Source organism: Lipotes vexillifer, unplaced genomic scaffold (assembly GCF_000442215.2).
Source record: "Lipotes vexillifer unplaced genomic scaffold, Lipotes_vexillifer_v1.1 scaffold1387, whole genome shotgun sequence".
Taxonomy (NCBI): Eukaryota; Metazoa; Chordata; class Mammalia; order Artiodactyla; family Lipotidae; genus Lipotes; species Lipotes vexillifer.
Window position 1 is genome coordinate 2,006,965 of NW_006790426.1, and position 27,178 is coordinate 2,034,142.

The 27,178-nt window shown below is 38.0% G+C and overlaps 1 protein-coding gene across 1 annotated transcript; it reads left to right on the plus strand.

The window, feature by feature from the left end:
* Positions 1–330: 330 nt before the first annotated feature.
* THUMPD3 (THUMP domain 3 tRNA guanosine methyltransferase) lies at positions 331–25,858 on the plus strand. The gene is made up of 11 exons (XM_007463716.1): positions 331–359; positions 1,622–1,910; positions 2,990–3,067; positions 9,321–9,797; positions 13,254–13,384; positions 15,542–15,611; positions 18,925–19,040; positions 23,902–24,012; positions 24,645–24,768; positions 24,945–25,090; positions 25,763–25,858. The coding sequence occupies exons 2-11, from the start codon at positions 1,656–1,658 to the stop codon at positions 25,776–25,778; spliced, it is 1,524 nt and encodes a 507-aa protein (XP_007463778.1). The 5' UTR covers positions 331–359; positions 1,622–1,655; the 3' UTR covers positions 25,779–25,858.
* Positions 25,859–27,178: the final 1,320 nt, after the last annotated feature.

The following is a 27,178-nucleotide window of genomic DNA, read 5'->3' on the forward strand; positions in this document are numbered from 1 at the left end:
CCGCTAAGCGCTCTCTAAAGTTAGCTACAATGACGTCTGGCGACGAAGCCCGCGACCTCCACGGTTCAGCTTGCTGAGGCGCCTGTCCGCAACCGCAGAAACCAACCACCACGTACTGAGCGCTACAGCGCACACACCTTTACACACACGCCCTTTCCTCTGCGACCTCGCACCGCCGCCCGCCCCTAGCGCGGAGCCGCTGTGACCGCGCCACCAGACTTCCGTTTCCGGGTCACCGAGGCGACTTCCGTCGCGGTGACCTGGGCGCGGTGACCTGGGCGCGCTGGCCTCGCCGGCACCGGGAGCTCGAAGCGTATTCGTTGGCGGCCGGTAACCGGGCGGCGGGTAGGAGTGGCCTGGTGGGGCGCTGCTGACCCTCGGCAGGGAAGGGCGGCCTTGGTCTTGCGACCCGGGCCGGAGACTGGCTGCACTTCAGCCCGATCCACGGTGGAGCCCTTCTCGCTACCTTTCCCTGGGTTTCACCTGCTCCCCGGGATCCTGTGATTAGGGCCATGGGGGTGGGAGTCGGGAGACGTGGGTTTCATTCTAGCCTGCGCCATTGGTTGGCTCTCTGACCGTGGTAGGATACGTCCTTTCGTGGGCTTCAGCTGCCTTATTTAGCAGATGGAGGTCGTATCACAGTGATTGTGAGCTCCTTAATGGCAGGAACTGACTTTTATTTGTGCTAGACACTGTCGCCTGTCCCGGGTACAGAACAAGAACTGTGTAGGTACCCTGGGCCTACTTAAGTTGTTTTGGCTCACAAAACTTTGAAAATCTGCCAAGAACTATTGATCTCCACCTCCCACCCAGCTCTCTAGTCCCTCCTACTCCACGCCGCCCCCCACCCTACCAAAAGCTCAGATAAAGGAAATTTGGCTTACTGGTTTAAACAGGTCTCTCTTGATGCCCATCCAAGCATCCCAGAGCCTGTCTTGTCCTAGGCATTCAAATATTTGTAGTCACTAGATAGTAGGTGCTCAGTTAATCATTTTTAAATGCATGAATCACTATCCATTTCAAGGAGGAAGATAGATATCCTTAATTAGCAAATTTTAATCATGGGCCTGGCAGTATGCTATTCCCACTGAAGTCTTACAACAACTCTAAGAGAGAGGCATTATCCAGTTCCCATTTGGCGGATGAGGAAGTTGAGGCGATGGAGAATAAACTTGTTTTAGGTCATTCAGCCTCTGAATGGTGAGGGCAAGAATTCAGACCCAGGTCTGAAATTCCAGAGCCCCATGTTCTTAACTGCTAGCTGAAAAAGGACTAGATGTAGAAATATTTTTGAATGTGTTCTAGCAACTTCTGTTTTGGGATTAACTGTTGTAGTTATGCGATGGCTATCATCAAGATAGGTGATCCCAAACCAAACATTGCATGCTGTGGAAATACTCTTGTCTGTCTCCTTTTCTTCCACAGTATCTGTATTGCTTGTTTAATAATATTTTATATCCTCCACTTTGTACCCATGTTGTTCAGTCTTTGGTGAATACTGATTCAGTTGCGTTGCGTTGTTCTGCCAGACCTCCAAAGCAGATGTTTTTAGTTATAGTTGAAATAAGAGGTGATAACGTTCAGGCATTATTTCTTTTTCTTTCCTGTACTACTTTTAAAGGGACTATATTCAGGACCTTGGAAGCACTGCCAATATGTCTGATGTTCAAGAAGCCACTAACCAGCTCCTGGATGTGAACCTTCATGAGAACCAGAGGTCTATACAAGTGACAGAAAGTGGCCTCAGAAGTGAGTCTGAACATCTTCAAGTCACTATTGGAGCCACTGTCCCTACTGGTTTTGAGCAAACAGCTGCAGATGAAGTGAGAGAGAAATTGGGGTCACCGTGCAAAATCAGCAAAGACCGGGGCAAGATATATTTTGACATTTCAGTGGAAAGTCTGGCTCAGGTTTGAATGAAGCAATGTTTAAAATAGTTTTCTAAATATATCATTTTATGGTTACTTTCTAGTTTACAGACCTCTCTGGAATCCTTATTGCTTTTCTTTGCTCTGCCCCAAATCAGGTAATTTTAAAGTATTACTGCATTTTCCATTGGGTACTGATTTGTAAGTGTGACTACTGTGTTTGCTATATGTTTTAGAAGTGATCCTAGTATTGCCTGAGAATGAATTCACCAGAAAGGATCCTGTGAGATTTATGAAGAAATTCTTAGTATCTGCTACGCCTCTTAGAATTTATTTACTTCAGCATCTAGCTGAAGTTTAGACTTCAGTGGTGAAGCATAAAGGGAGAGATTTTTCTTTGTATCTGTGTCAAATTTATTCTTGCTCAAAAGTAATTAGGAATCACTGAAGGTGAGAAGTGAAGGTCAGCAAACTGCCATCCCACTAAAGTAAAAGCTAAGCTGTATCTCATTACTACATAAGCAACATGAGGGCAGGGATTGTTGCCTGTTTTTTTTTTTTTTTTTCTTTTTTTTGGTCAGTATCTCCCAAGCTCTTAGTATCTGGCATATAGTAGACACCCATTACATATCTGTGGGATGAATTGGTAAGCAAGTATTTTTCATCCAGTGTTTTAGATAATAACTCAGCAGCTTTGTAAAGATAGGCCCTACCATTATCCTCATTAATTAAGGATTAATTAATTTTATTCCTAAAATTGCGCTTAGGAGTAAGTAATTTGCACAGGGTTGCTTAGCTAATAATCACAGAGCTGGAGCTCAAACCCTATACAGTACCCCAGAGAGCCATGAGGGCAGTATAAAGCCCCACTTCACTGTCTTCATCTCTCCCTTCCCCCCCAAACCCATGTTGCCCACATAACACTTAAAGCTTCTATCCTGCCATCTGTCTTTTTTCCTTTTCTGTAGAGGAACAGAAGCTGGGAAAAATTTTAAATACAAATTATAGGTATTAGCTGCTTTAAAATCTTTGTACCTGATTTTTATATTTAAATGCTGATAGTTTATGTGCTTCAAAAGCTTTTGCAGAAATTTGTTTCTAACATTTTTTTCCCTCCCCAGGTTCACTGTCTGAGATCAGTTGATAACTTATTTGTGGTTGTTCAGGAGTTTAAGGATTACCAGTTCAAAGAAACAAAGGTGAGCTGTCCCAAACGCGGTAGCTGATTTTCAGCCGTCTTCCCAAAGAGATTATTTCCACTTTTCACATTCTGTGTATCGTTTAGCATTACTGCTGCTTTTATAATATAGAGTACTGGGAGACTTTTACAGTAAAATCCAGAGATTTATTGATAATCCATCGCAAACGTTGCTTTTAAAAATCATTATTGCAGGGGGTGGGGAATGGATGAAGGGAGTCAACAGGTACAGATTTCCACTTATAAGTAAGTCCTGGGGCTATAATGTACAGTATGGTGACTGTAATTAATACTGTATTGCACATTTGCAAATTGCTAAGATAGTAGGTCTTAAAAGTTCTCGTCACAAGAAAAAAAAATTTTAACGGTATGGTGACAGATGTTAACTAGACTTGTGGTGATCATTTTGCAATGTAAACAAATACTGAATCATTATGTGTACACCTGAGACTAAAATAATATTATATGTTAATTGTATTCCATTTTCGAAAAAGATGAAAATAACAGAACAAAGAAATAAAAATCAATATTGAAAAACTTATAAGAAATAGAACAAACTGTTTGACTTTCTTACAAAAGATGGACACCTTAGATGAGCTTTGCTGATGTATATGGTTTCAAAATAGAATTGCTTCTAGGCTGTGAACCAGAGTAGGTGACAGTTTGTGTCATCTACAAATAACACTTTCTCTCACCATGCTCCTTTTGCCCTGCTTTCTTCTCTAGCTTGTTTTTTGAAATAAAGCCAAAGTAATATCTAAATACTCCTTCAGTTGTTAGGATAACAGCTTTGTCCCCAACTTGTATTTAGTATCTGATTCCTAAATATTGAGACGCTGCCTAAGCTGAACGCTGAAAATAGATCACAGTGAGTCTTTGGTATTTTCCAGATTCCAGATTTTTCCAGCCTTTTTTGGTCTGGTTTCCAGAGTCAAATGCTTGAAAACTTTTTTCTTTCAGTTTTATTGCCTATATTAGAAATAATCTTTTTTAAAGTTGTGATGTGCTGCCTAATTCTCTATTTTTTATTTATTGACAACAGGTTGATTTCAAAAACCAGTCAAACTGATATGAACCCCCAACCTAGAAGAAAACAGACCTAAAAGAATTGAGACTCAAAATAGATGATAATTTTATTAACTAAAAATGTAACTTCTAACACTAGTTTTATAACCCTTCAGCCTTCTGATAGGCATTGCCAACCATATCATATCTATAAAACTAGTGAATAACAGGCAGGGTACTAACAGTTTTTGCTCTTAAGTATTTCAAAATTGTGATAGTCAATTCTATACGTGAATAAATGTTAACATATTTTTTAAAACTATAAGTGTCCATCTTAAATTCTTGCCTCTAACCTACTAGGGTGTTATTAATATTTTCTTCAATTACTACGTTTTTGTCATCTTAGAATTTGTATTATTTTGAGTGTTTTTGGAGGTGAATTTGTTATTATGGAATGGTTCTATATGAGCCAGGTATTCAGAGTTGCCTTGTAAGTAACTGCAAAAGATATTACTGGTGGAAGTCCCAGAAGAAGAGCAGCAGGGATTAAGGCAGATTTTCTATCTTTTTTTTCTTTTTTTAAAAAATAATTTCACCTTTTATTTATTTATTTTTTAATTAATTAATTTATTTTACTTTTGGCTGCATTGGGTCTTTGTTGTTGCACATGGGCTTTCTCTAGTTGCGGCGAGCGGGGCTACTCTTCATTGCGGTGCTCGGGCTTCTCACTGCGGTGACTTTTCTTGTTGCGGAGCACGGGCTCTAGGCGCATGGGCTTCAGTAGTTGTGGCACTCGGGCTCAGAAGTTGTGGCACATGGGCTTAGTTGCTCCACGGCATGTGGGATCTGCCCAGACCAGGGCATGAACCTGTGTCCCCTGCATTGGCAGGTGGATTCTTAACTGCTGCGCCACCAGGGAAGCCCTAAGGTAGATTTTCAGATCTCTGCAAGGGCAACTTCTCTTGTGTATAACCATGAGAAATTGTTAAGCCCTCCACTTTGTGGACTTAATTTGGAACATGCCCCCAATAAAACCTTGTTTTTAAACATTGGCTTCTAGTTTTCATTCTGTTGACCATCAGTTTTTCTTTGTTGCATTATACTTTCTCATGGCTTATAAAAGCCTGTTAGTTTAAGCATTCTATTGGGTTCTCTTATTTTTAAATATTCAGATGATATCATGAATTTTATTAGCCTTTTTATTAACTGATTAAAAAAAGGCTAAAATCTGTGATTAAAATTTTTTTAAGCTAGTTTATACATGTACTTAGAGCAAAACTGTAAAGACTGAAAAGATATACAGTGAAAATTATTCCCCTGTTTTCATACCATGTGTTTCCCTCCTTGGAGGCAACAACTATTACCAATTTCTGAGATATCCTTCTAGAGATATTTTATGAATATGTGTATTTTATTTACATATTTACACAAACGGAAGTATGACATACATACTGTCCTGTGCTGTGCTTTTTCTCATTTATCTTGGAGATCACGGCAATATCATTGTTGGATTTGACTGTATCACAATTTAATTGGTCCCATTTTAGGACATTAGGATTTTTCACAGTCTTGCTACTACAGTAGTGCAATGAACATCCTATATACACCCTTGTACATATTCAGTCTTAGGGTCATTTTTCTGTTTAATAAGTTTATCCCATTGATGTTTATTGAGATGACAGAAATGTTTGGTCTTGGTTCTGTCACATTTATGCTGCACGCCTTCTGCTTTCTTTTTCTTTCTTTTTAAAAATTTATGTTATATGTTTTCTTTGCTTTTTCCCCGTGCATGTGTTTTAAAATATTTGGAAAGCTTGTATTTGCTCTCTAGCTGTTACCTTTATAAATACAACTTAATCTACTGTTTACACAGTGTTTTCGAATCCCTACTAAGAGCAGTGATGAAATTGGCATATTTCCCACATCTCTCTTCCTTCCCTTTCACCTTCCAGTTTTATAATTTTTCTTAGTGTTGAACTACATGCCTTTAAATCCTTTAAATATACTTTTTAAAAAATCATCTTTATTTATTTATTTATTTATTTTAAAGATTGGATGAAACCCAAAAAGCTTTAATGCTGCATGAATAGTCACTGAGATTATATTCTGGAAGCACCAAACTGCCTGTGTTTTGCACTTTCTCTGCTAAGCGTTAATTTCTATCCTTTGACATTGGGGTATGAGAGAAGAGGATATCAGTGTGCTTAAATTACTTCCCATCTTCTGTTCCCTTTCCCCTCTAAGGACAGGCCACTTTGTAACATTTACATTCTGTTTTGCAGTCATAATCCCTGTATTTGTTTTCATTTTAGTCCTATAGTTAAATTGATTATAGGCACACTGCCTGTCCTTTTGTTACAGTTTTTATCTCTTGACTGGCATGAGTTCACAAATGTTTGTCTTTCACCTTTCTGTTTGATCAATAGTTTGGGTTTAAAATTTGGAGTCAGCTTTCCTTCCTTAAGAATATCATAGACAATGTTTGTTCTCTTCTAGCATGAAATGTTGCCATGGAGAATTCTGAAGTCATCCTGTTATTTTTCCTCCTTATTTGTTGCTTTCTTGTTATTTTTGCTTGATGCCCAGATGATTTTTTTTTTCAATTTTGAAGTTCACCAGGGTACATCTCCTTGTTGCTAATTCCAGTTAAGACATGTCAGTCTGTAGAGAAATTCACTTCCATTTATGTTTCTTGAAAATTTTCTTGAATTATTTTTTTAGTATGTTTTCTTTATTTTAAATCCCTCCATCAGGGATAAACCAATTATACATACAGTAGGATCTCTTTGACTGTCTTTGATGTTTTATCATGTTCTCTCAAATCCTTTTTAAAATTTTTGCTCATTTTTATTGTATTTGCTTTACTTTTCTTCACATCCCTTACTGTGTTTTCAGCGGTGGCTTTTATATGTGGTGCTTTCAATATGGTCTTCATTTTTGCAGTGGTTTGTTTTTTTATTCCACTTTTTCTTTGAACTCTACAAGATCCTGTTTCATCTCCTTCTGGCGGCTCCCCTCGTCTTTTTCCTGCTTTATATCTCTGCTTTGAGCTCTTATTTTGCAAAACTATCTCCTTATTACATTTTTTGATGTCATGTCAACATATTTGATCACAGTTTTCAGCTGCTCTGTGGCAGTGTCTTTCTGGTCACTGGTTTTTGTCCGCTGTTTGTTTTTCTGTCCCTTTTCTCCTTTTTTCTGTTCATATAAGTCTGGTGCTGATAACTTTTGATAATTGCTCATCTTTGAATGAGGTAGTTCCTCTTGGGCCTACTGTTTATAGGAGGTTCAGGAACTGTTCCAAGCTAGCAAGAAATCCCTCTGGTTCACTGTGAAGTTCCTTTTGACAAAAGGTTGTGGTGAATGAGTTCTCTTTTTTTTTAAATAGCTTTATTGAGGTGTAATTTCCATACCACTTAATGAGTTCTTTTAACCATTACTTCTCCCTAGCTGGAAGCATTCAGCAGCTTTAGGGTTATTCACAATGTAGAGTATCTCTCCCCATCTCTACTCTGTTTCCAGCAAATAGAGCATGTCTGTGAGATTCCTTGTTCAGCCTCCATTTCTCTCCTCTGCTGCTTCTGGGTACAAACGAGATCCAGGGACGCTCCCTCTCAGTGCATGTACTTCTTCCCTGCTGTTCCAGAGAAGAGTTTATTTCCTACTGCTCTGCAGACTGCTCTCCCCTTTGTCTGAGATCTGTAGTCATCTGTAGTCTCTGTTGTCTTTCTGCACCTCTGCTTTACCTTAACTGAACCTGGGAATTCTTACGTTATAATTCTTATGTTCTGTTTCTAGGTTACAGATATCATGTAGATTCTATTAGGATAGAGTTGGTATTTCTGTTGTTCTTTTCTTTTAGAGTGGTTTCTGAAAAAAGAAAGGGGCTGTACCAGTGTTATCCCACCATGTTAAACCTACAAGTCCTATAGATGCCCTTTATATGGAAATTATTTGTAAATAAAATTGAATTTGCCCAACCTGAAATTACCATTATTTCATCAGGTTTCAAGTAGTATTAGAGCCTTCACTCACTTCCAATTCAAGTCTCAGCTCCATCAGTCAGCACTGATTTCTTTCTACTTTGATCTTCAGTAACATATACTGTCTGTGCCAGTGCTCTGCACCAGAACGTCTGATGGAAATGTATGTTTATGCTGTCCAGCATGATAGCCATGTGAAGTGTAGCTAATATGACTGAGAAACTGAATTTTTAATTTTAAATCATTTAAAATATTTCAGTAGCTGTATGTGACTAGTGGCTGCTGAATTGGACAGCACGGCTCTGTACCACCCATTTTAACATTTTACCACATATCCATTAGCTGTTTACTGAGCACCGTTTTTACACCAGACACTGCTCTAGATGTGTGGTTTATAGCAATGGTCAAGAGAGCCAAGGTCTTTCCCCCCTGTGCTTACCTTCTGGGAGGAGCCTAAACCTAATAACTTTAGATAATGTTAAGTTCTCTAAAGAAAATAAAATGAGAAAAGAATGACTTGAGAGGATTACTGTAAGTAGAGCAGGTCTCTCAAAGGATGTGCCTTTTAAATTGCTGTTAAATAATTAGAAGAGAACCAGCAATGCAGAGAGGCCATATGAAGCAAATACCTTCCAAGCAGAGGTACGAAGCTAGGGAGAGAATGATCCTGAAGTGATGTAAGAGACACAGGCAAGAGTCAAGTTGGGCTTTTTAAGGAAGTTAAATTTTGGGCGGTGTAATGGGAGGCTGTTGAGGGGCTTTAAGCATGATCAGATTTACTTTTCTAAAAGATGACTATAGATACTATTTAGAAATTGGATAGATACATTTTTAACTGCTTAAGGTTTGGGTTTTTTCTTTTCAAAAATAGTTAATATGTATACACAGCACAAAATTCAAAAGGAAGTCAGTGAGAGGTAAGCTGCCCTCCCTCCCCTGTCTTTCATCTCCTCATTCCCCCTCGCTGGAGGTAACCACTGTTAATAGTTCCTTATTTGCTTCCATTTTAATCTTGAATCCCAGCCTCTGATCTACCATTCTGTCTTGTATTATTCTGTAGTAGCCTTAATTTGTATAAATCATAATTTTCAGTGAGACTTTAATTTCCTCAGTTGCAGACATTATATTATTTACTCTTTTGTGCTGTACTCCTGCCACCCCCAACATAACAATTAATGTAGTCTGTAGGCAAAGTAGGGGTTTATTTGTTCAATTAAAGTGGTGAGAAATGAATGAAATGAATGGATTTCATTCTCTCTTTTATAGGAAGAAGTTCTAAAGGATTTTGAGGACTTGGCTGGGAAGCTTCCCTGGTCAGACCCTTTAAAAATATGGAAAATTAACACATGTTTCAAGAAAAAAAAAACAAAGCACAAAAAGATAAATCAGAATTCAAGTAAAGAGAAGATTGAAAGTGGACGAGGAGACAAAACAGATGAGAGAGATGTCAAAAAAGAGTTCACTAACAATGTCTTAGATTCACAGATCTTAGACTATTATGAAAATGCAGCCATCAAAGATGAGATATCAACATTAGTAGGTGATGATTTGACATCTTGCAAAGATGAGACTGAGGAAAGCTCAAAAGAAGAAACTGATCCTGAAATGCTGAAGTTTAGAGTCACATGCAACAGGGCAGGAGAGAAACATTGCTTTTCCTCAAATGAGGCGGCAAGAGATTTTGGGGGTGCTGTTCAAGATTATTTTAAGTGGAAGGCTGACATGACCAACTTTGATGTGGAGGTAAGTGCAGGCTCTTACTGTGATGATTCAAGAAGGCTCTCATAAATGTGTAGAATTTTCAAGACTAACCCAGTCTTATGGACAATTAAACTGAGGCCACAAAGCTAATAGGGTATCAGTTTTTTTTTTAACATCTTTATTGGAGTATAATTGCTTTACAATGGTGTGTTAGTTTCTGCTTTATAACAAAGTGAATCAGTTATACAAATATCCCCATATCTCTCCCCTCTTGCGTCGCCCTCCCTACCCCACCCCTCTAGGTGGTCACAAAGCACCGAGCTGATCTCCCTGTGCTATGTGGCGGTTTCCCACTAGCTAGCTATTTTACATTTGGTAGTGTATATATGTCCATGGCACTCTCTCACTTTGTCCCAGCTTACCCTTCCCCCTCCCCATATCCTCAAGTCCATTCTCTAGTAGGTCTGCGTCTTTATTCCCGTCTTGCCCCTAGGTTCTTCATGACCATTTTTTTTTCTTAGATTCCATATATATGTGTTAGCATACAGTATTTGTTTTTCTCTTTCTGACTTACTTCACTCTGTACGACAGACTCTAGGTCCATCCACCTCACTACAAATAACTCAATTTCGTTTATTTTTATGGCTGAGTAATAGTCCATTGTATATATGTGCCACATCTTCTTTATCCATTCATCTGTCGGTGGACACTTAGGTTGCTTCCATGTCCTGGCTATTGTAAATAGAGCTGCAGTGAACATTGTGGTACATGACTCTTTTTGAATTATGGTTTTCTCAGGGTATATGCCCAGTAGTGGGATTGCTGGGTCGTATGGTAGTTCTATTTCTAGTTATTTACTGTAAAAAATACAAACACATGGAGGCTAAACAATACACTACTTAATAACGAAGTGATCACTGAAGAAATCAAAGAGGAAATTAAAAAATACCTAGAAACAAATGACAATGGCGACGACTCAAAACCTATGGGATGCAGCAAAAGCAGTTCTAAGAGGGAAGTCTATAGCAATACAATCCTACCTTAAGAAACAAGAAACATCTCAAATAAACAACCTAACCTTACATCTAAAGCAATTAGAGAAAGAAGTACAAAAAAACCCCCAAAGTTAGCAGAAGGAAATAAATCATAAAAATCAGATAGATCAGAAATAAATGAAAAAGAAATGAAGGAAACTATAGCAAAGATCAATAAAACTAAAAGCTGGTTCTTTGAGAAGATGAACAAAATTGAGAAACCATTAGCCAGACTCATCAAGAAAAAAAGAAGACTCAAGTCAATAGAATTAGAAATGAAAAAGGTGAAGTAATAACTGACACTGCAGAGATACAAAGCATCATGAGAGATTACTACAAGCAACTATATGTCAATAAAATGGACAACGTGGAAGAAATGGACAAATTCTTAAAAATGCACAACCTTCCAAGACTGAACCAGGAAGAAATAGAAAATATGAACAGACCAATCACAAGCACTGAAATTGAAACTGTGATTAAAAATCTTCCAAAAAACAAAAGCCCAGGACCAGATGGCTTCACAGGCGAATTCTATCAAACATTTAGAGAAGAGCTAACACCTATCGTTCTCAAACTCTTCCAAAATATAGCAGAGGGAGGAACACTCCCAAACTCATTCTGTGAGGCCACCATCACTCTGATACCAGAACCAGACAAAGATGTCACAAAGGAAGAAAACTGTAGGGTATCATTAACAAGAGCATGGGCTATTGAGACAGAGCTAGATCCAACTTTTGACTCCCTAACTGTGTAACTTTGGACAGTTTATTCTCTCTGAGCCTCTGTTTCAAATGGAGCCAATAATAGTTTATACCTGTGTGTCCTGAAGGTTAAATGAGATTATACATTTTAAGTATCTGGTGTGATACCTGGTCTATACTACATGCTTAATAGATGGGAGCTATTAAGACTGGAATTTTCTAATTTCTAATCTAGTGCTTTTTACAACATTATGTGGACTTTCAGATTATAAAATTCAAAAGAATTAAAACAACTATTTTGTTTTGTGTGTCTTGGTTTCAGACTTTGCTTCTGAAGTGGAATACATTTTTAAAACAAACCTCGACCTTCTAAAATCAGGACATCATTGCTAATACTTATGCTAGAGCCAACTGTCCTCTTTCTTAAGTTCTGCTAGACTCCCAAATCCAGATTCCTCTTTTTAGCATGCTTACCCTCCTTGGTCTCAATCTTCTACTATAAGGGTGATTCACATGTGAGCCATACTAACAACTCTTTCCATGTCTGACAGCTTAAAAGGCCCCTAGCAGCTGACGTTTTCACCAAGGAGTCATTTATTGTTGCTTTTGGGACACTTGAATCTGGGGCAAGTTGCCTGTTCTCTCTGTAACTTTGTTTTTTGCATATCAAATCAGAAGAACAAGTCCCCATTCTTTTTTTTCTTGTAACAGCTGTTATGAGAATGAATAGGCTAACTAGAACAGTGATGTCCAGAAGTTAGCATGGGAGCTCAGAGTACAGATTCTGGAGCCATACTACATGGATTTAAATCCCAGTTTACTAGCTGCATAACTTTGGCCAAGTAAACTGACCTCTTTGTGCCTTAATTTCCTTATCTATAAAAGGAGGATAATAATACCTAGCTCAGAGGGTGTGGCTATGAAATGAGGTAACAAATATAAAGTGTGTAGAACAGTGGTTTGCATATAGCTAGGTAAGTGTTAGCTGCTGCTGTTAAGATCATGATGAGGAAATTTTAGGTGGAAGATTGCAGAACATATTTTATTTCAACTTTTATTTTTGTTTGAATAGTATATATTTAACTGTGTGTTAGAAAAACTATAACTAAGACCAAAAAGAAACATTCTTTCACAGACATTACTTGAGTCAAGTTTTAAAAAGTACTAAAAAAATAATAGGTTTTAAAGCAAATGTGGCCCATCGTTAACAGTTGCTTAATCTAAATGAAGAGCATACTTAAGAGTTCGTTTTGCCAGTGTTCTGGTAAGCATTTCTGGATGTTTGGAATTTTTTCCAAAAAAGTTAAAAATTTTAAAAATGCATATTAAAAACCTGGAAACCTTCAAAATGTGTTTCTCTTATAAAAATTCGGGGGGAATCTGGTTATAGCTAACTTGTGAATACGGTGAATTAAAAGGAGAATAAAATAGATTAAAAAATTTTTAAATATTATATTCTTAAATGATTTCATTTATATGAAGCTCAAAAAAAGACAAAATAGTTTATCATGGTAGTGGTCAGATTAATGATAATTTGTGGTGGGTATTGACAGAGAGCAAGAAAAACTACATATATGTTTATATGATGGTTACACAGCATTTATATGTAAAAATTACTGCACTGCACACTTAAGATTTGTGCATTTTACTGTATGCAAAGTATACCTAAGTAATAAAGTAACAAAATAAAGCCTCAAATTTTAAAATCTTAGTGATGAGTACAGTTCGAATAACCCTAAAACTATTTTATTCTTATTTTATAGGTTCTTTTGAATATCCATGATAATGAAATTGTTGTGGGCATTGCATTGACAGAAGAGAGTCTCCACCGAAGAAATATCACACATTTTGGACCCACAACTCTTAGATCTACTCTTGCCTATGGGATGCTCAGGTAAGAGAATGGGTTTGCCATGTAGATGAAAGTGACAACTTGGTTTGAATTTTCCCTTCAAAATGTAATTTTTTGTGAGGTACTGTGTTAGAATCTAGTAGTTAAGGAACAGGATAAAAAGCTAAAGCTCTCTTTCTTTGTATCCAATGTTGATTCCTTGAGATCCTGAAAATATCACTTAATTACTATCTCAATTTTCTTGATTTTAAAATGAGAACAGTAGTTTTCATCTGCCTCTTGAATGTGGTTATCACGTTTCTGTTTAGAAAGGATACACTGCGTGTTGGGAAATAGAACAAATTTTGCTTTGTTTCATTTCTATGCAGTGAAGCAGATGAAAGCAGAGATTTTTTTAATGTGTATAATATATAAGTGAACACAGAGAGCTTTTACTTATATTTTAAAATTTTATACTCACATGGAAAATTTTCCACTTTTCCAAGAGCAAGATGTGACTTTCTTTCTCCTTTGCCCTTTTCCCTTTGATTGGGTGTTTCTTTCCATCACTAGGACTAGTTGTTTTCTCTAGGTTTCTGTTTGCCAGACTGCAAAATGGGTTTGATATTAGACTTAAAGGATTATTAGTGAGGAGTAAATTGCAAAAACAGATGAAAAATACCTGTTACATACGGTGTCTGGCATAGCCTGGTAGTTAATTGTATTTCCTACTCCTCCAATCTTTGCTTCCTCTTTTACCCTACTCATCCATGGAGTCCTAGTTCAATACAATTGGAACCTGTCAATTCAATGACAACAATAGAAAACTGCACCCGTTTGATTAAGGAAGAGCTCCTAGTCTTCATTCATTTAACAAACATTTATTATCTACTGCCAGGCATTATGGTGGGAGCCAGGGATTTGGAGAGTTATTTTGGGTGCAACTGTTAGAAACCTAAGTAAGCTAGTTTAAGATTAAAAAAAAGTGATGATTGTGTGGGAGGGGGAATTACTGGCAAGATACTGAGAAGTCTTGGGAAATCCACAGAAAAACTAAAAGCCATATCTTAAGAAGGGTAGGAACCAGGTCTTAGAAAACCACCAGAAACCTAGACAGTCACTTTTATCTACCCTGGGAGCCTACAGGTTCTTGTTTTGCTCATCTGTGCAAATGGCTGCCCGTCATCTAAATTTATGTATTTCCAGTTTTAAATTACCAGCCAGCCCCATACTGCCTAGGTCTTCTAACTCTTTGTTCCCACGTGTTAGAAGAGAGAATCTGGTTGACATAGTTTCAGTCATGTGTTCACCCAGACGCAGCAGCAGTGGCTAGGAGTACAGGGTTGCTTACTACGAAGAGGGTTGCCAAGGATTCTGTTGCCGTGTGTTGAGGGGCAGGAATGGAGAAGTAGAGCTGGACAGGTATTACAATAAGAATCCAGAGTTAGTCCCCAGGAATCTCAGTTTTGTAAGGGAGAACCATAATAGAATGTGGAAAGAATAGCAGGACAAAAGGAGGAAAAAGAAACCTTGTCACCTGTCTGAGGAGGGGATGCTTCATAGAAGAGGTAACATTTAAGCCACTAACAGTAATGCCTCTAATCCTGACTCTGTCACCTACTAGCTTTGTGTCCATGGACAGGTTTGCATCAGCTTATCTGTAAATGAGAATAATAATAGTAACCTATCTCACAAGATTGTTAAAAGGATTAAAAGAGATAACGCATGCAAAGAGCTTAAATCCATGCCTGGCAAATACTAAGTGCTCAAAGTAAAGCAGTTATTTTATAGCAATGTTATCTTTCAAATTGAATTAATTAGGAAAGGAATACTGAATGAATAATTTCCAGTAAACTTATATTGATACATGTTCTACTTCACACATTTGAGTTGTTTTAAATGTAACAACACAGGTCTGTATACAAAATAACATGTGTTTTCTAAAAGCATATACACACATATATTAACAGATCTAGAAGCTATTTCCATTTGGAAGTGAAATGGGATTTTGGATGGTAGTCAAAGGGGACTTTTAGTTATATGTAATGTTTTTGTTTTTGTAAGTGCTAGGATATAGAGTCAACATGTTATTACAAATTGATTTTAAAAATAAATATCAATTGTTTCTTCATGCTAGCATAACAGGCCTTTGATCTTACAGCTTTAGGAATAGTCGTTGTGGAAGTCTTGTCTGTTCACATAGGCTGTTTTCTCCTCTAGGCTCTGTGCTCCTCAGCCTACTGATATAATAGTTGATCCGATGTGTGGAACAGGGGCAATATCAATTGAGGTAATAACTTTTCTTTAGCTTTTATTTATTTATTTATTTATTTATTTTTTTTTTAATTTTATTTTTGTCTGCCTTGGGTCTTTGTTGCGGTGCATAGGTTTTCTCTAGTTGTGGCCAGTGGGGGCTATTCTTTGTTGCGGTGTGCAGGCTTCTTATCGCGGTGGCTTCCCTTGTTGCGGAGCATGGGCTCTAGGCATGTGGGCTTCAGTAGTTGTGGCACGTGGGCTCAGTAGTTGTGGTTTGCGGGCTCTAGAGCACAGACTGAGTAGTTGTGGTGCACAGGCTTAGGTGCTCCGTGGCATGTGGGATCTTCCCAGGCCAGGGCTTGAACCCAGGTCCCCTGCATTGGCAGGCATATTCTTAACTACTGCGCCACCAGGGGAGCCCTTCTTTAGCTTTTAGATAAGGAAGTGATACATCCAGAATGTTCTAGAACTCATGGGTATATTAGACATAATGAAATCACCAAGGTTAGGTCCATGGACCCAAGAGTTTTGAGTGAATTACACTAGTAAAGCTGGAACTTTTGTGATAAGGATGAAGCCACTTATTACAAATAGCCAAGGACTAGATTTAGGTTATAAGTCATGTTTAGTCACTGGATTACAGAGGAGGCTGAGAATTACAAACTGGTGAGTCCCATTTCTGTAACAGATAAACTGGTAGACTTAAACAGAAAAGATAATTGAAGGTACAAGCTTGAACTGGAGGAGGGCATTTCATCTCTATAAAGAGAGACTATGCTTCTTCATCCTCCTAGGTTCTGGTAAGATGGGGAAGCCTGTGACCATTAGTTAGGTTCGTTAGGAAGTCTAGCAAGGTTACAAAGTTTCAGAAAATACCATGACATTGAGAGGACTCAAAAACTGCCTAAAGCAAAGCAAGAAATAGAAAGTCATTTTCTAATTGGAGAACATTTAATAGGAGAATCTCCTTGAATCCGTATTATTGAATCAATATTATCTAAACTTTTATAATAAATAATTTGGAAGAGGGCGCCAGTAAAATTGCTTAAATTTGTAAAAGATTTAAATTAAATTTAAATTTAGGGCTTCCCTGGTGGCGCAGTGGTTGAGAGTTCGCCTGCCGATGCAGGGGACACAGGTTCGTGCCCCGGTCCAGGAGGATCCCACATGCCGCGGAGCGGCTGGGCCCGTGAGCCATGGCTGCTGAGCCTGCGCGTCTGGAACCTATGCTCCGCTACAGGAGAGGTCACGGCAGTGAGAGGCCCGCGTACCGCAAAAAATAAAAATTAATTAATTAATTAATTAAATTTAAATTAAACTTAAGTTTGTAAAAAATTACAAATTTAAATTTGTAAAAAATTGCTTTATGTATAGTATACGTAAAGCCAATGGGAATAAACTGCAGGGAGATACTATAGATTCTTTGAGCAGAAACTGGACAGATGAGCAAGTCCAAAACAACCCACAAAGGGAAAAATAATCCAGACTGCAATTAGAAAATGACATCGGCTATCTGGGAATTAGAATCCCAGAAGGAAATCATAGTAGTCTAAATGACTGCTGTTTTCTGCTAGTGTTAGCTAGAGAAATTTACTCTGGCTAAAGAGCCACACAGAGAAAACTCAGTTGTTGTCACAAAGAATTCTGGGAACAAAGCAGAGTGTGCTTCTCTAGCATTAAACCATGATGTGTCTATTGTCTGGAATAGCAGTGAAGGTCACTACATGTCAAGAAATATACAACAGAGCTAGAGAGAGACTAGAAGAGCTCCCAGCCCCACCAAAAAAAAAAAAAAGATAAAAAGAAAATGTTTGAGGCATTTCCACGTAGGGGTGGGCATGAGGATGTCTGTATGGAAAAACCTAAGTTGGTATATGATCAAAATGAATGAAATTATGAAAGGAATTGAAAGGGTATATAGACAGTTTGTTCACCAAAGTATAAAGTATTTGATTTATAATACTGCCTTTAAAACTTGGAAGTACTATAAAACCCAAAAATCTAAATAGGTTTAGAAGAATAAATGAATACTGGGCAATCAGACTCACCAGAGAGGCTTTCATCAAACTCTACATCATCCTCCCTACATCACCCTTCTCCATTACCCTCAAGGGTCTGGGCAAAAGAAAAAGCTCAGAAGCCCTGTGTTCATAGATATGGGGGTATTACTGTTTACCATGGAAGAGGTGTTTGTTACTCATCCCTAAACCAAGGGCAGAACTGTCTCTGCTTTCATGTCAGAAACCTTCTGTTAATCTGCATAGAACATTGTTCAGGCCTAGGGTAGTATGTCACCCCATTGCACAAATAATATGGAAAGCTCGGTATTTCTGTTCTGCTGACATGTTTTTGATTTAAAATTACAAAATCCTGGGTTTCCCTGGTGGCGCAGTGGTTAGAATCCGCCTGCCAATGCGTTTGAGGGACATGCGTTTGAGCCCTGGTCCGGGAAGATCCCACATGCCACGGAGCAACTAAACCCGTGCACCACAGCTACTGAGCCTGCACTCTAGAGCCCGCAAGCCACAATTACTGAGCCTGAGCGCCACAACTACTGAAGCCCGCGCACCTAGAGCCCATGCTCTGCAACAAGAGAAGCCACCTCAGTGAGGAGCCTGCGCTCGCAGCAGCTAGAGAAAGCCTGTGTGCAGCAACGAAGACCCAACACAGCCAAAAATAAATAAAGAATTTTTTTTTTTTAAAGTGACAAAATCCTTTCAAGAATATGGTGGTTATCATTCAAAAGCCTATATAATAGAGATTACACTTTATTTAAATTCTCAAATATTCCAGGTTATCGGATTATATAAAAATTCCGTAATCACAAAAGGATATAGGTTAGCCAGTTTGATTTGGTTAAACTACGTTTGTATTTAAAGTCTGTAATACCTACTATGTGGCAGACACTGCTGGGTGAGGAACTGAGTGACATACCAGACCTATCCTTAAGGAGTTCCCAGACGTTTTGAGCGGCAGACAGGTATAGAAATAATTAAAAAGAGAGCAAGTGCAGTGGCAGATACATGTACAGAGTGCTTTTGGAGGGGCAAATGAGAGACAGCTTGGAGAGTTGTGCTTGATGTCACAGAGGGCATGACATTTGAGCTGGGCCTTGGGAGATGAGTAGGAGTTCAGCAAACAGAACAGGAGGGCATTTCAAGCAAGGTGAATAGCAAAGTTGACAGCATGCAGTATTTTGCCACTTTAGAAAAACATTGGATTATTGGATTGGATTGGATTGTCTGGTTTATTGACAAGTGATTGAAATGATTTTACCTTTAATCTTTTTTTTTTTTTTTTTTTTTTTTTTTGCTACTTCTGTTTTCATATATACTCTTGTCTTTTAGGGGGCTACAGAATGGTCTAACTGTTATCACATTGCTGGTGATAATAATCCATTGGCTGTGAATAGAGCAGCAAATAACATCTCATCTTTATTGACCAAGAGCCAAGTGAAAGAAGGGTAAAATCTTAATTTAAAAGATTTTGTAGCATCTCTTAGACTTAAATAATCAGTTTTCTTTTTTAAAAATTAATTATTTCTTTCTTTTTGGCTGCATGGGGTCTTCATTGCTGCACACAGGCTTTCTCTAGTTGCGGCAGACAGGGGCTACTCTTCATTGCAGTGCACGGGCTTCTCACTGCAGTGGCTTCTCTTGTTGCAGAGCACGGGCTCTAGGCGCCTGGGCTTCAGTAGCTGTGGCACACAGGCTCAGTGGTTGTGGCTTGCAGGCTCTAGAGCACAGGTTCAGTAGTTGTGGTGCACAGGTTTAGTTGCTCCGCAGCATGTGGGATCTTCCTGGACCAGGATCAAACTTGTGTCCCCTGCATTGGCAGGCGGATTCTGAACCACTGCACCACCAGGGAAGTCCAATAATCACTTTTCTTATTGGCTTTATGAACTAATACACCCAGTGCATTGTGACAGTATTATAGCCAAATGAATATATTGAAACTCCATTTAAATTTTAAAAGTTGATTGAAACTAATTTGTATTTTTAAAATATTTTAAATTTAACTATAATTTCCCCCACCCTAATGCAACTATTTTAATTTCTGTCTTCCTTTTTCTTTCCTTATTCAGATATCTTTTTTCCCATGTAGTGGAAGAACTGTATAGATTCATTTTAATTTCATAAGTTTTCCATTAGTGCATGCAGGCATCCAGCTGGGGGTTTAACAGAGGCACAAGACTGCTCCTGACTAGTGGTCTTTTCTCTGGAAATGTTTTAGTATTGAATAAGTGATGTAGTTTGGAGAAGGCACCCAGTGAAGGGGGTGAGAGAAGGGGCCCTAGCTGTCCTCCTAGCTGTCAGGGAAGAGGACCGAAGTGGCAGCGGTGCACTCTCATATCTGAAACTTAATTGAACACCAACAAGGAACTCAGTCCTCTGCTACGTGCTATAAGGATTAGAGAAATACAGGGGGGAAAATAATCTAATATTCAAATATTTGCATATCCCACACGTATTAGCTTTCATGTCTTCTTGTTAGTATGTTTCAGGACCATTTTTGATGATTGTAGTCTTACAAGACCACATGGGCCCCAGGACCTAATTCATTCATAACTCAGACTGACACATAGACACACTTTGTAATCATTTTCTCAATTCAGAATTTCTAGGTTCTTGTAAAACAAGTACATATTAAAATATTAATATTTTCTAATGCAATTAAACAGTTGAAAACATTAAAAAATTTTCAAATGCTTTTTATGTTTTTATTCAATCTGTTTTTTAATGACTGCATAATATTCCACTGTACAGAAATATTACAGTTTATTTAGTCTTTTCTCTGTCATTTGGCACTTAAATCTCAGAGTTGGAAAAGACCTGAAAGCTGTCCCTACAGTCCCTAAATGTCCTGTAGGAGATCCTGACCAGTGGTCTTCCAGCCTGTATAAACACCTCTTATGACTCTGAAGGCTGTTGATTCCAGCTTAGCACAGCTTTGAGTGCTAAGTCATATTTTTTAGGGAACTTGAATCTCTCCGTGTACCTTGTACAGATGTGGGTTTTTTCTTCCACTTGAGTCCGTAAAGAAAAATCTTATCTCTGTGTCACAGTGATGATTAACATCAGATATTTGAAGGGCTACCAACCCTCCTCTCCCTCTATCCCAGCTCTCCACATCCTCTCTTCTCCAAGCAAAATATTCCAAGGTCCTTCAGCCATATCCCTTTGATATCTGTGCATTGAAAGTCTGTTAGCCTCTGGGAAATTTCCCATCCTGAGATGTATGTTACTATAGTACCTTAAGCCCTAGCCCATTGCTACAAATTGCATTTGACGACACACCATCTGTGCCAGCCTTTCACCATTCTTTCAGAGTCTCAGCTGTCTTTGGGAAGAATTGGTTGAAATAGCACTTGGTCTGCAGTTTCCCACGAGAGGCCTCATCACAAAATTGTTTCTCTGGTCTCCTCTGCTTGGAGTCCTTCATTTTCTTATAAAGTGGCAGAAATATGTAGTGGTAAGCAGATTTGTTAGGTCTTACACGTGCTTCATATCCAGGAGCACAGGAAGTCGTTATATCCCATGATTGACTTCACAGCTGCCTCCATGACCGTTAATGTGAGGTTTTTATTTGTAAGTAGAAATCAGTTGTTTTTAAGAATATTTGTTCATTTTATGCAAATTTTCATATTTATTATTTATACATGGTATGTCTTAATATTATTTTATGTCTGTATATTGCTTATCCTCTTTTCTTTGCTAGTTTTTTTTTCCCCTTTTGATTAGATTGCCAGTGCTTTGTTTTGTTCTTTCATATACTGTTTGTTCTATGGTTTTATGCTTGATGCTTTTTGTTTTTTATTCCTATTTCCTATTGAGGTCTTTTCATTTGTTATCTAAAATCTTAAGTTATATGCTGTAAATGTCTTCTCTTTTTTGTTTGTTTTTTTGGTTTTTTTGCGGTACGCAGGCCTCTCACTGTTGTGGCCTTTCCCGTTGTGGAGCACAGGCTCCAGACGCGCAGGCTCGGCGGCCATGGCTCACGGGCCCAGCCGCTCCGCAGCATGTGGGATCCTCCCGGACTGGGGCATGAACCCGTGTCCCCTGCATCGGCAGGCGGACTCTCAACCACTGCGCCACTAGGGAAGCCCAATGTCTTCTTTTTAATAAAGGTTTTTACTAGAGCTGACTTTTATGCTAAGTACTCCTGTTGACCATATCCTATAGATTTTGATAAATCTGTTTTGGTTACTTTGTAAATGGTTGGTTATATACTTCTCTCTGTTCTAATTGTTTAGGACAGTGCTTTTCAAACTTTAATGTTCAAATGAATCACCTGGGTAACCTGTTAACTACACACAGATTCTGATTCAGTAGGTTTAGGATGGGACCTGAGGGTCTGCATTTCCTGGCAAGCTTCCCAGGGATGTTGATGCTGCTGGTCTGTGTCCCAACTTTGAGGACCAATGGTTTAGATCATTTTTTATACATAAGTAGTTAAAAGCTTTTAGTTTATTTTTATATTATGTTTTATTATGATTAATGAATTTTTATGGTATATTTTGTTTTATATTTATTGAGATTTTACCTGAGGCATAGTACATGACTAGGGTTTCTTTGAAACCTGATATTTTTAAGCAAATAATTTTTCTATTTTCTGAATATTTTATATTTTTCATATCCTCTGCATCTTCACTTTTTGTCTGTCAACCTGTACTATTTCTATCTTACCTTGATTTTTTAAAAAAATATTTATTTATTTTTATTATTTATTTGGCTGCATTGGGTCTTAGTTGCACTACACAGGGTCTTCATTGAGGCATGCGGGATATTTCATTGTGGCGAGCGGGCCTCTCTCTAGTTGTGGTGTGTAGATTTTTCTCTCTCTAGCTGTTTGTGGCACGTGGGCTCTCTCGTTGAGGCGCAGGAGCTCAGTAGTTGTGGCAGTGTGGGCTTAGGTGCCCCGCAGCATGTGGGATCTTAGTTCCCCGACCAGGGATCAAAGCCACATCCCCTGCATTGGAAGGCAGATTCTTTACCACCAGACCACCAGGGAAGTCCCAATCTTACATTAACTTCTAATATTTTTTGCCTTTTTTGTTTTGTTTTATTGTAGCTATTGGTGCTTGTGAGTGTAATACATATTTTTAATATCTGTATTTTTCCTATTATGTAGTGATTACCTCTATTGCATTTTATTTTTTCTTAAATTTTTTATTAAATATCAATATTACAACATTTAATTTCTGCTCATAATCTTTTTGAAAAAAATTACTTAATTAATTTATTTATTTATGGCTGCATTGGGTCTTCACTGCTGCACACGGGCTTTCTCTAGTTGCGGCGAGCGGGGGCTACACTTCGCTGTGGTGCTCGGGCTTCTCATTGCAGTGGCTTCTCTTGTTGCTGAGCACGGGCTCTAGGCACACGGGCTTCAGTAGTTGTGGCACGTGGGCTCAGAAGTTGTGGCTCACAGGCTCTAGAGCACAGGCTGAGTAGTTGTGGCGCACAGGCTTAGTTGTTCCGCGGCACGTGGTATCTTCCCGGACCAGGGCTCGAACCCATGTCCCCTGCATCGGCAGGCAGATTCTTAACCACTGCGCCACCAGGGAAGTCCATCTGCTCATAATCTTGATATGCTTTTAATTTTTAGCCTGTGCATTATTATTGCCTGTTATAATTTTGTTTCTTAAACTAGTAGCTTTGCCTTAATGGGGGGGATTTAAATCATTTATATTATTATATTCATTCTGCCTTCTGTCATTATTTTTTTGATGTTAACTTTTTTGTTCTCTTGTTTTTTTATAGTATGATACATGTTTTTTAATCTTAAGACCAGTACCTCTATATTTCCTAATTTTACATATGTTTCTTTAGGTCTCCTGTTATTTCTGTGCAGACTTACCAAACTTTATCCTTCAGATGTGTCACCTCATCAACTTTTTTCTCTTTAGTGTTCTGGTTTTTTCCAGTGTATGTTTCATCAACAGTGTTTTTACATCATCAGTTATGTAATTAACTGCCTCAATACTGTTTTCAAGTTGTGTACTACAGTTCTTTGTGTTAACGGTCTTTTCCCCTTTATCTGTCTTCATAAATTGTAGATGAAACAGATATAGACATCTTTTGAAAACCAATCTTAACTAATTTTTTAATTTACTTGTTTTTTTACGGACTGTCATTATAAAAGTTTTAGCTTATGACCTATGCTTTCTGCCTACCTGCTACTTTAAAAATTTTTACTAAGTTGTTGATATTGTCACTGATATTATTATTTTAGTTTTTGTATTTTATAGCAGTCTCTTCAGAAGTCTTTTAAAATTTCATTCTTCAGGATATGTTGAAGTACCTTTTCTTTTGTCGCCACAGCAAACTGTCCTGGGGCTTGCCCATAGATACTATTCAGTGGGATATCTGCAACTTGCCACTAAGAACTGGCTCTGTGGACATTATTGTAACAGACATGCCATTTGGAAAAAGGTGGGACTTGTAAAAAAATGAATTTTACTTTCATTTGTTATATTAGTACCCACTTGTCTTCTAAATCTGTTTTATTTTCCTTGAGCTTATTCTGTCAGAAATCTTCAGTTTCTTTTAGCAGACTTAACAGTTTTTCACTTAAGAATGTAACAATATGATAGATTCATCCATTTTGTTTCTTCTGAGAACTCAGGAATGTACTAACTACACTTTGATCCTGACCATCACAGGTTTATCCACTTTGTAGCCCGTTGTTGAATTAATTAATACTTCAGAGAAAGGTTGAGGAAAACTTGGTTACCAGGATATTTTTTAATCACTGGTTTCATTTACATAATGATTGCTTATACTCATTAAGGGGACAACTTACATAACTATTAACATAACTATTATAGTTGTCAAATCTTTTCCGTAACCAGTTCATCCCATTCAGAATTCTAAACAACTTAACTAAATCTAACCATTTCATTGACATGTAATGACAAAGCTCTGGCTCTAGAAGGCAACTATTTTTCATACCTCAGGACTTTCTTATTGCAATGAAAATGAGTTTTTAGTAACTTCTCATTTCCTATGGTCCTAGATACTTATTTTTTGCAAAAGTAAGTGACTCATTAGACCTTCTTTTATAGGATGGGCTCCAAGAAGAGAAACTGGAACCTTTATCCAGCTTGCCTACGGGAGATGAGCCGTGTCTGTAGGCCAGGGACAGGCCAAGCTGTACTACTGACCCAGGACAAGAAATGCTTTATCAAGGTGCTGTACATTAGCTTGAAAACTCAGCCAGCCCATGACATCTTTAGGACCTTTTTAAGTACACTTGGGGATATTTCAATAAGATCTGTTTTCTCCCAGTGTTTCTTACTAAGACCCCTGGTTGGTAGAAAAGCAGTTATCAGCTAATTACTTTTCTACTTTTTGTGTGTACACAGGCATTATCTGGAATGGGACACCTATGGCGGAAGGTACATACCGTCTGGGTCAACATAGGGGGTCTTCATGCTGCAGTTTATCTTCTGAAACGTACACCTCAAACTTTTGTTCATCCTTCAGAACAAGATGGAAAAAGATCTCCTTGGTGATGCAAAGACTGAAGATTAGTAGCGCTACCAGTGCTTCCTGATAGTGGACATGTCAGCATGAAGAACTTGCTTTGAGAGAAAAATAGTATTAATAAAAGTGAAGTTTGGTGTAAATCTCTTCACCCTAGATAGCAAAAGGTGTGAATAGAATGGAACAAGTCTTAAGAGAAAGCAGAGCTTTTCTTTGGAGCTGTTGTAGTTGGGCAATTAGTACTTCTCTTAAAATGCTTTAAAGATGCTAAGCCTACTAAAATACTCTGGGATTTGGGTTTAGAACATTTTATTTTCAGGCTTTATAGCAGTTCCTGTCTTCCACTGTAGCAGATGGAAAGCTACCCTGGCTTAAGGGAAAGGCAGAGAGCATAATCAGATCATGAGGTTACATTTCATTGCTTCTGCAGCTTTGTTATTTAGTTGCCCAGGTTCTTCACCTCAACTTTAAAAAATGAAGCATTATTACACTTTGTAAAATAGTGTTTGCCCCATGACAAGATGAAATCTCACAAGACCTACAGAAAAGTTTACTATCTGCTTTAAAAATTACAATATGCATCTGTTATTCAGATTAATAGAACTAAATAGACATTTCTATTTGTAAACAGCAGGGATTACACTGGTAGATGAAGTATAGGACCAACAAGCCATATTTAAATAAATTTTTCTTTCAGTACACAAAGGTGGTGATGCTTTTCAAAGTCAAACATAAACCTGTCAAAGTATTTTTGTTGGCTTCTCTAAAGGACTAGAGAACAAACTGATGTATTTTTGAACTGAAAACTTCGTGTAAGTTCTTTTATATTCTCTCAGTCACTATTCATATTTAATTGCTTTTGTAGTAGCAGAAAGTCCTTCCCAAGACAGTGGAAAATGAAATAACCTAAACGTCAAGTCCTTGTAAAAACAGTGCTTCTGTGCAACAGAGTTGGGGTTTTATGTGGCATTCTGTACTCAGCTTACTTTGGAGTTCCTGGCTGCATTCAGCTTAGATTTTCAGTGTCATGTCGGTGACATACTAACTTTTGATGTGTCTCATTTAGAATAAAAGGACACAGTACTTCTTTCCTTTGAAAGAACAGATAGAGTTCACATTAGCAGCAGAGCCAACAGTCCTTGTGTGGTTTCTCTCTGATATACCTCACATTTGAGAATGAATTGGAAGACATTTATAAGGGTCTTATATCCTAGACTGGAGTTTTTAAGGTCATCAGAATGCACAGTTTCACTATTATGGGTTCAACATAGAACAAACAGCCTTTCACCTCTCACAAAAGAAACCATTTAAACCTCTAAGTGTTGGTCAGCAGTCCATAGGACTGGAAAAGTACAAGGACCATGTTTTCTCTACTGTTCATCAACTGCCTGACACATTACCTACCAGCATGGATGTTTAATCTGTTGAACAAATGGGTATTTTTGCATATTGGCTGTTTTTAAGTGTATCAAATTTGTGCTCAATATATCATAGCTTTAGTCCTATTAAATACCATCATAAAAGCATGAACAGATGTGATTTAAGATGATGTAAGTATGTAGTGAACATTGTAATAGTTTGCCATCTTCCTCTCTAGTATTGTTTTGTAATCTGGTGACAGGAACAGGAAATGCGCTACATGAGGATTCAGAAAAGCTGAGATTGAATTATATATGACACTGCCACCTACTAGTTCTGTGACCTTGGTTTTTAACTTTCAAAACGGACCTGCACCATGGGGATGTAAAAAGATGGGGAAGGTAATCTTAGTAACCTGAAAACAGAATGACTTAAGTTATAGAGCAGACATTCAATGCATTTTAGAGGGGAAAAAAAAACAATAGACATTGAGACATTTTATAAATTTAATGAAATTAAAGGAAGATGGTCATCTCCCAGAGACAATGTACTGCTGGCTAGAGAGGGAAACATTTGTTTAAACATTTCTTTTAAAATGGTAATAAGACCTTCAGAAAATTTTAGATTCTGACATGTCAAATGGCTCATGTCTCCACTGCAAGGACCAAAAGGTAAGCTGAAGACTGAAAAAAGGAAGTATTTTAAAAGGTCTGTAAAGTGCCTGAAGTACACTAATGCCCACAAGTGCTTAATA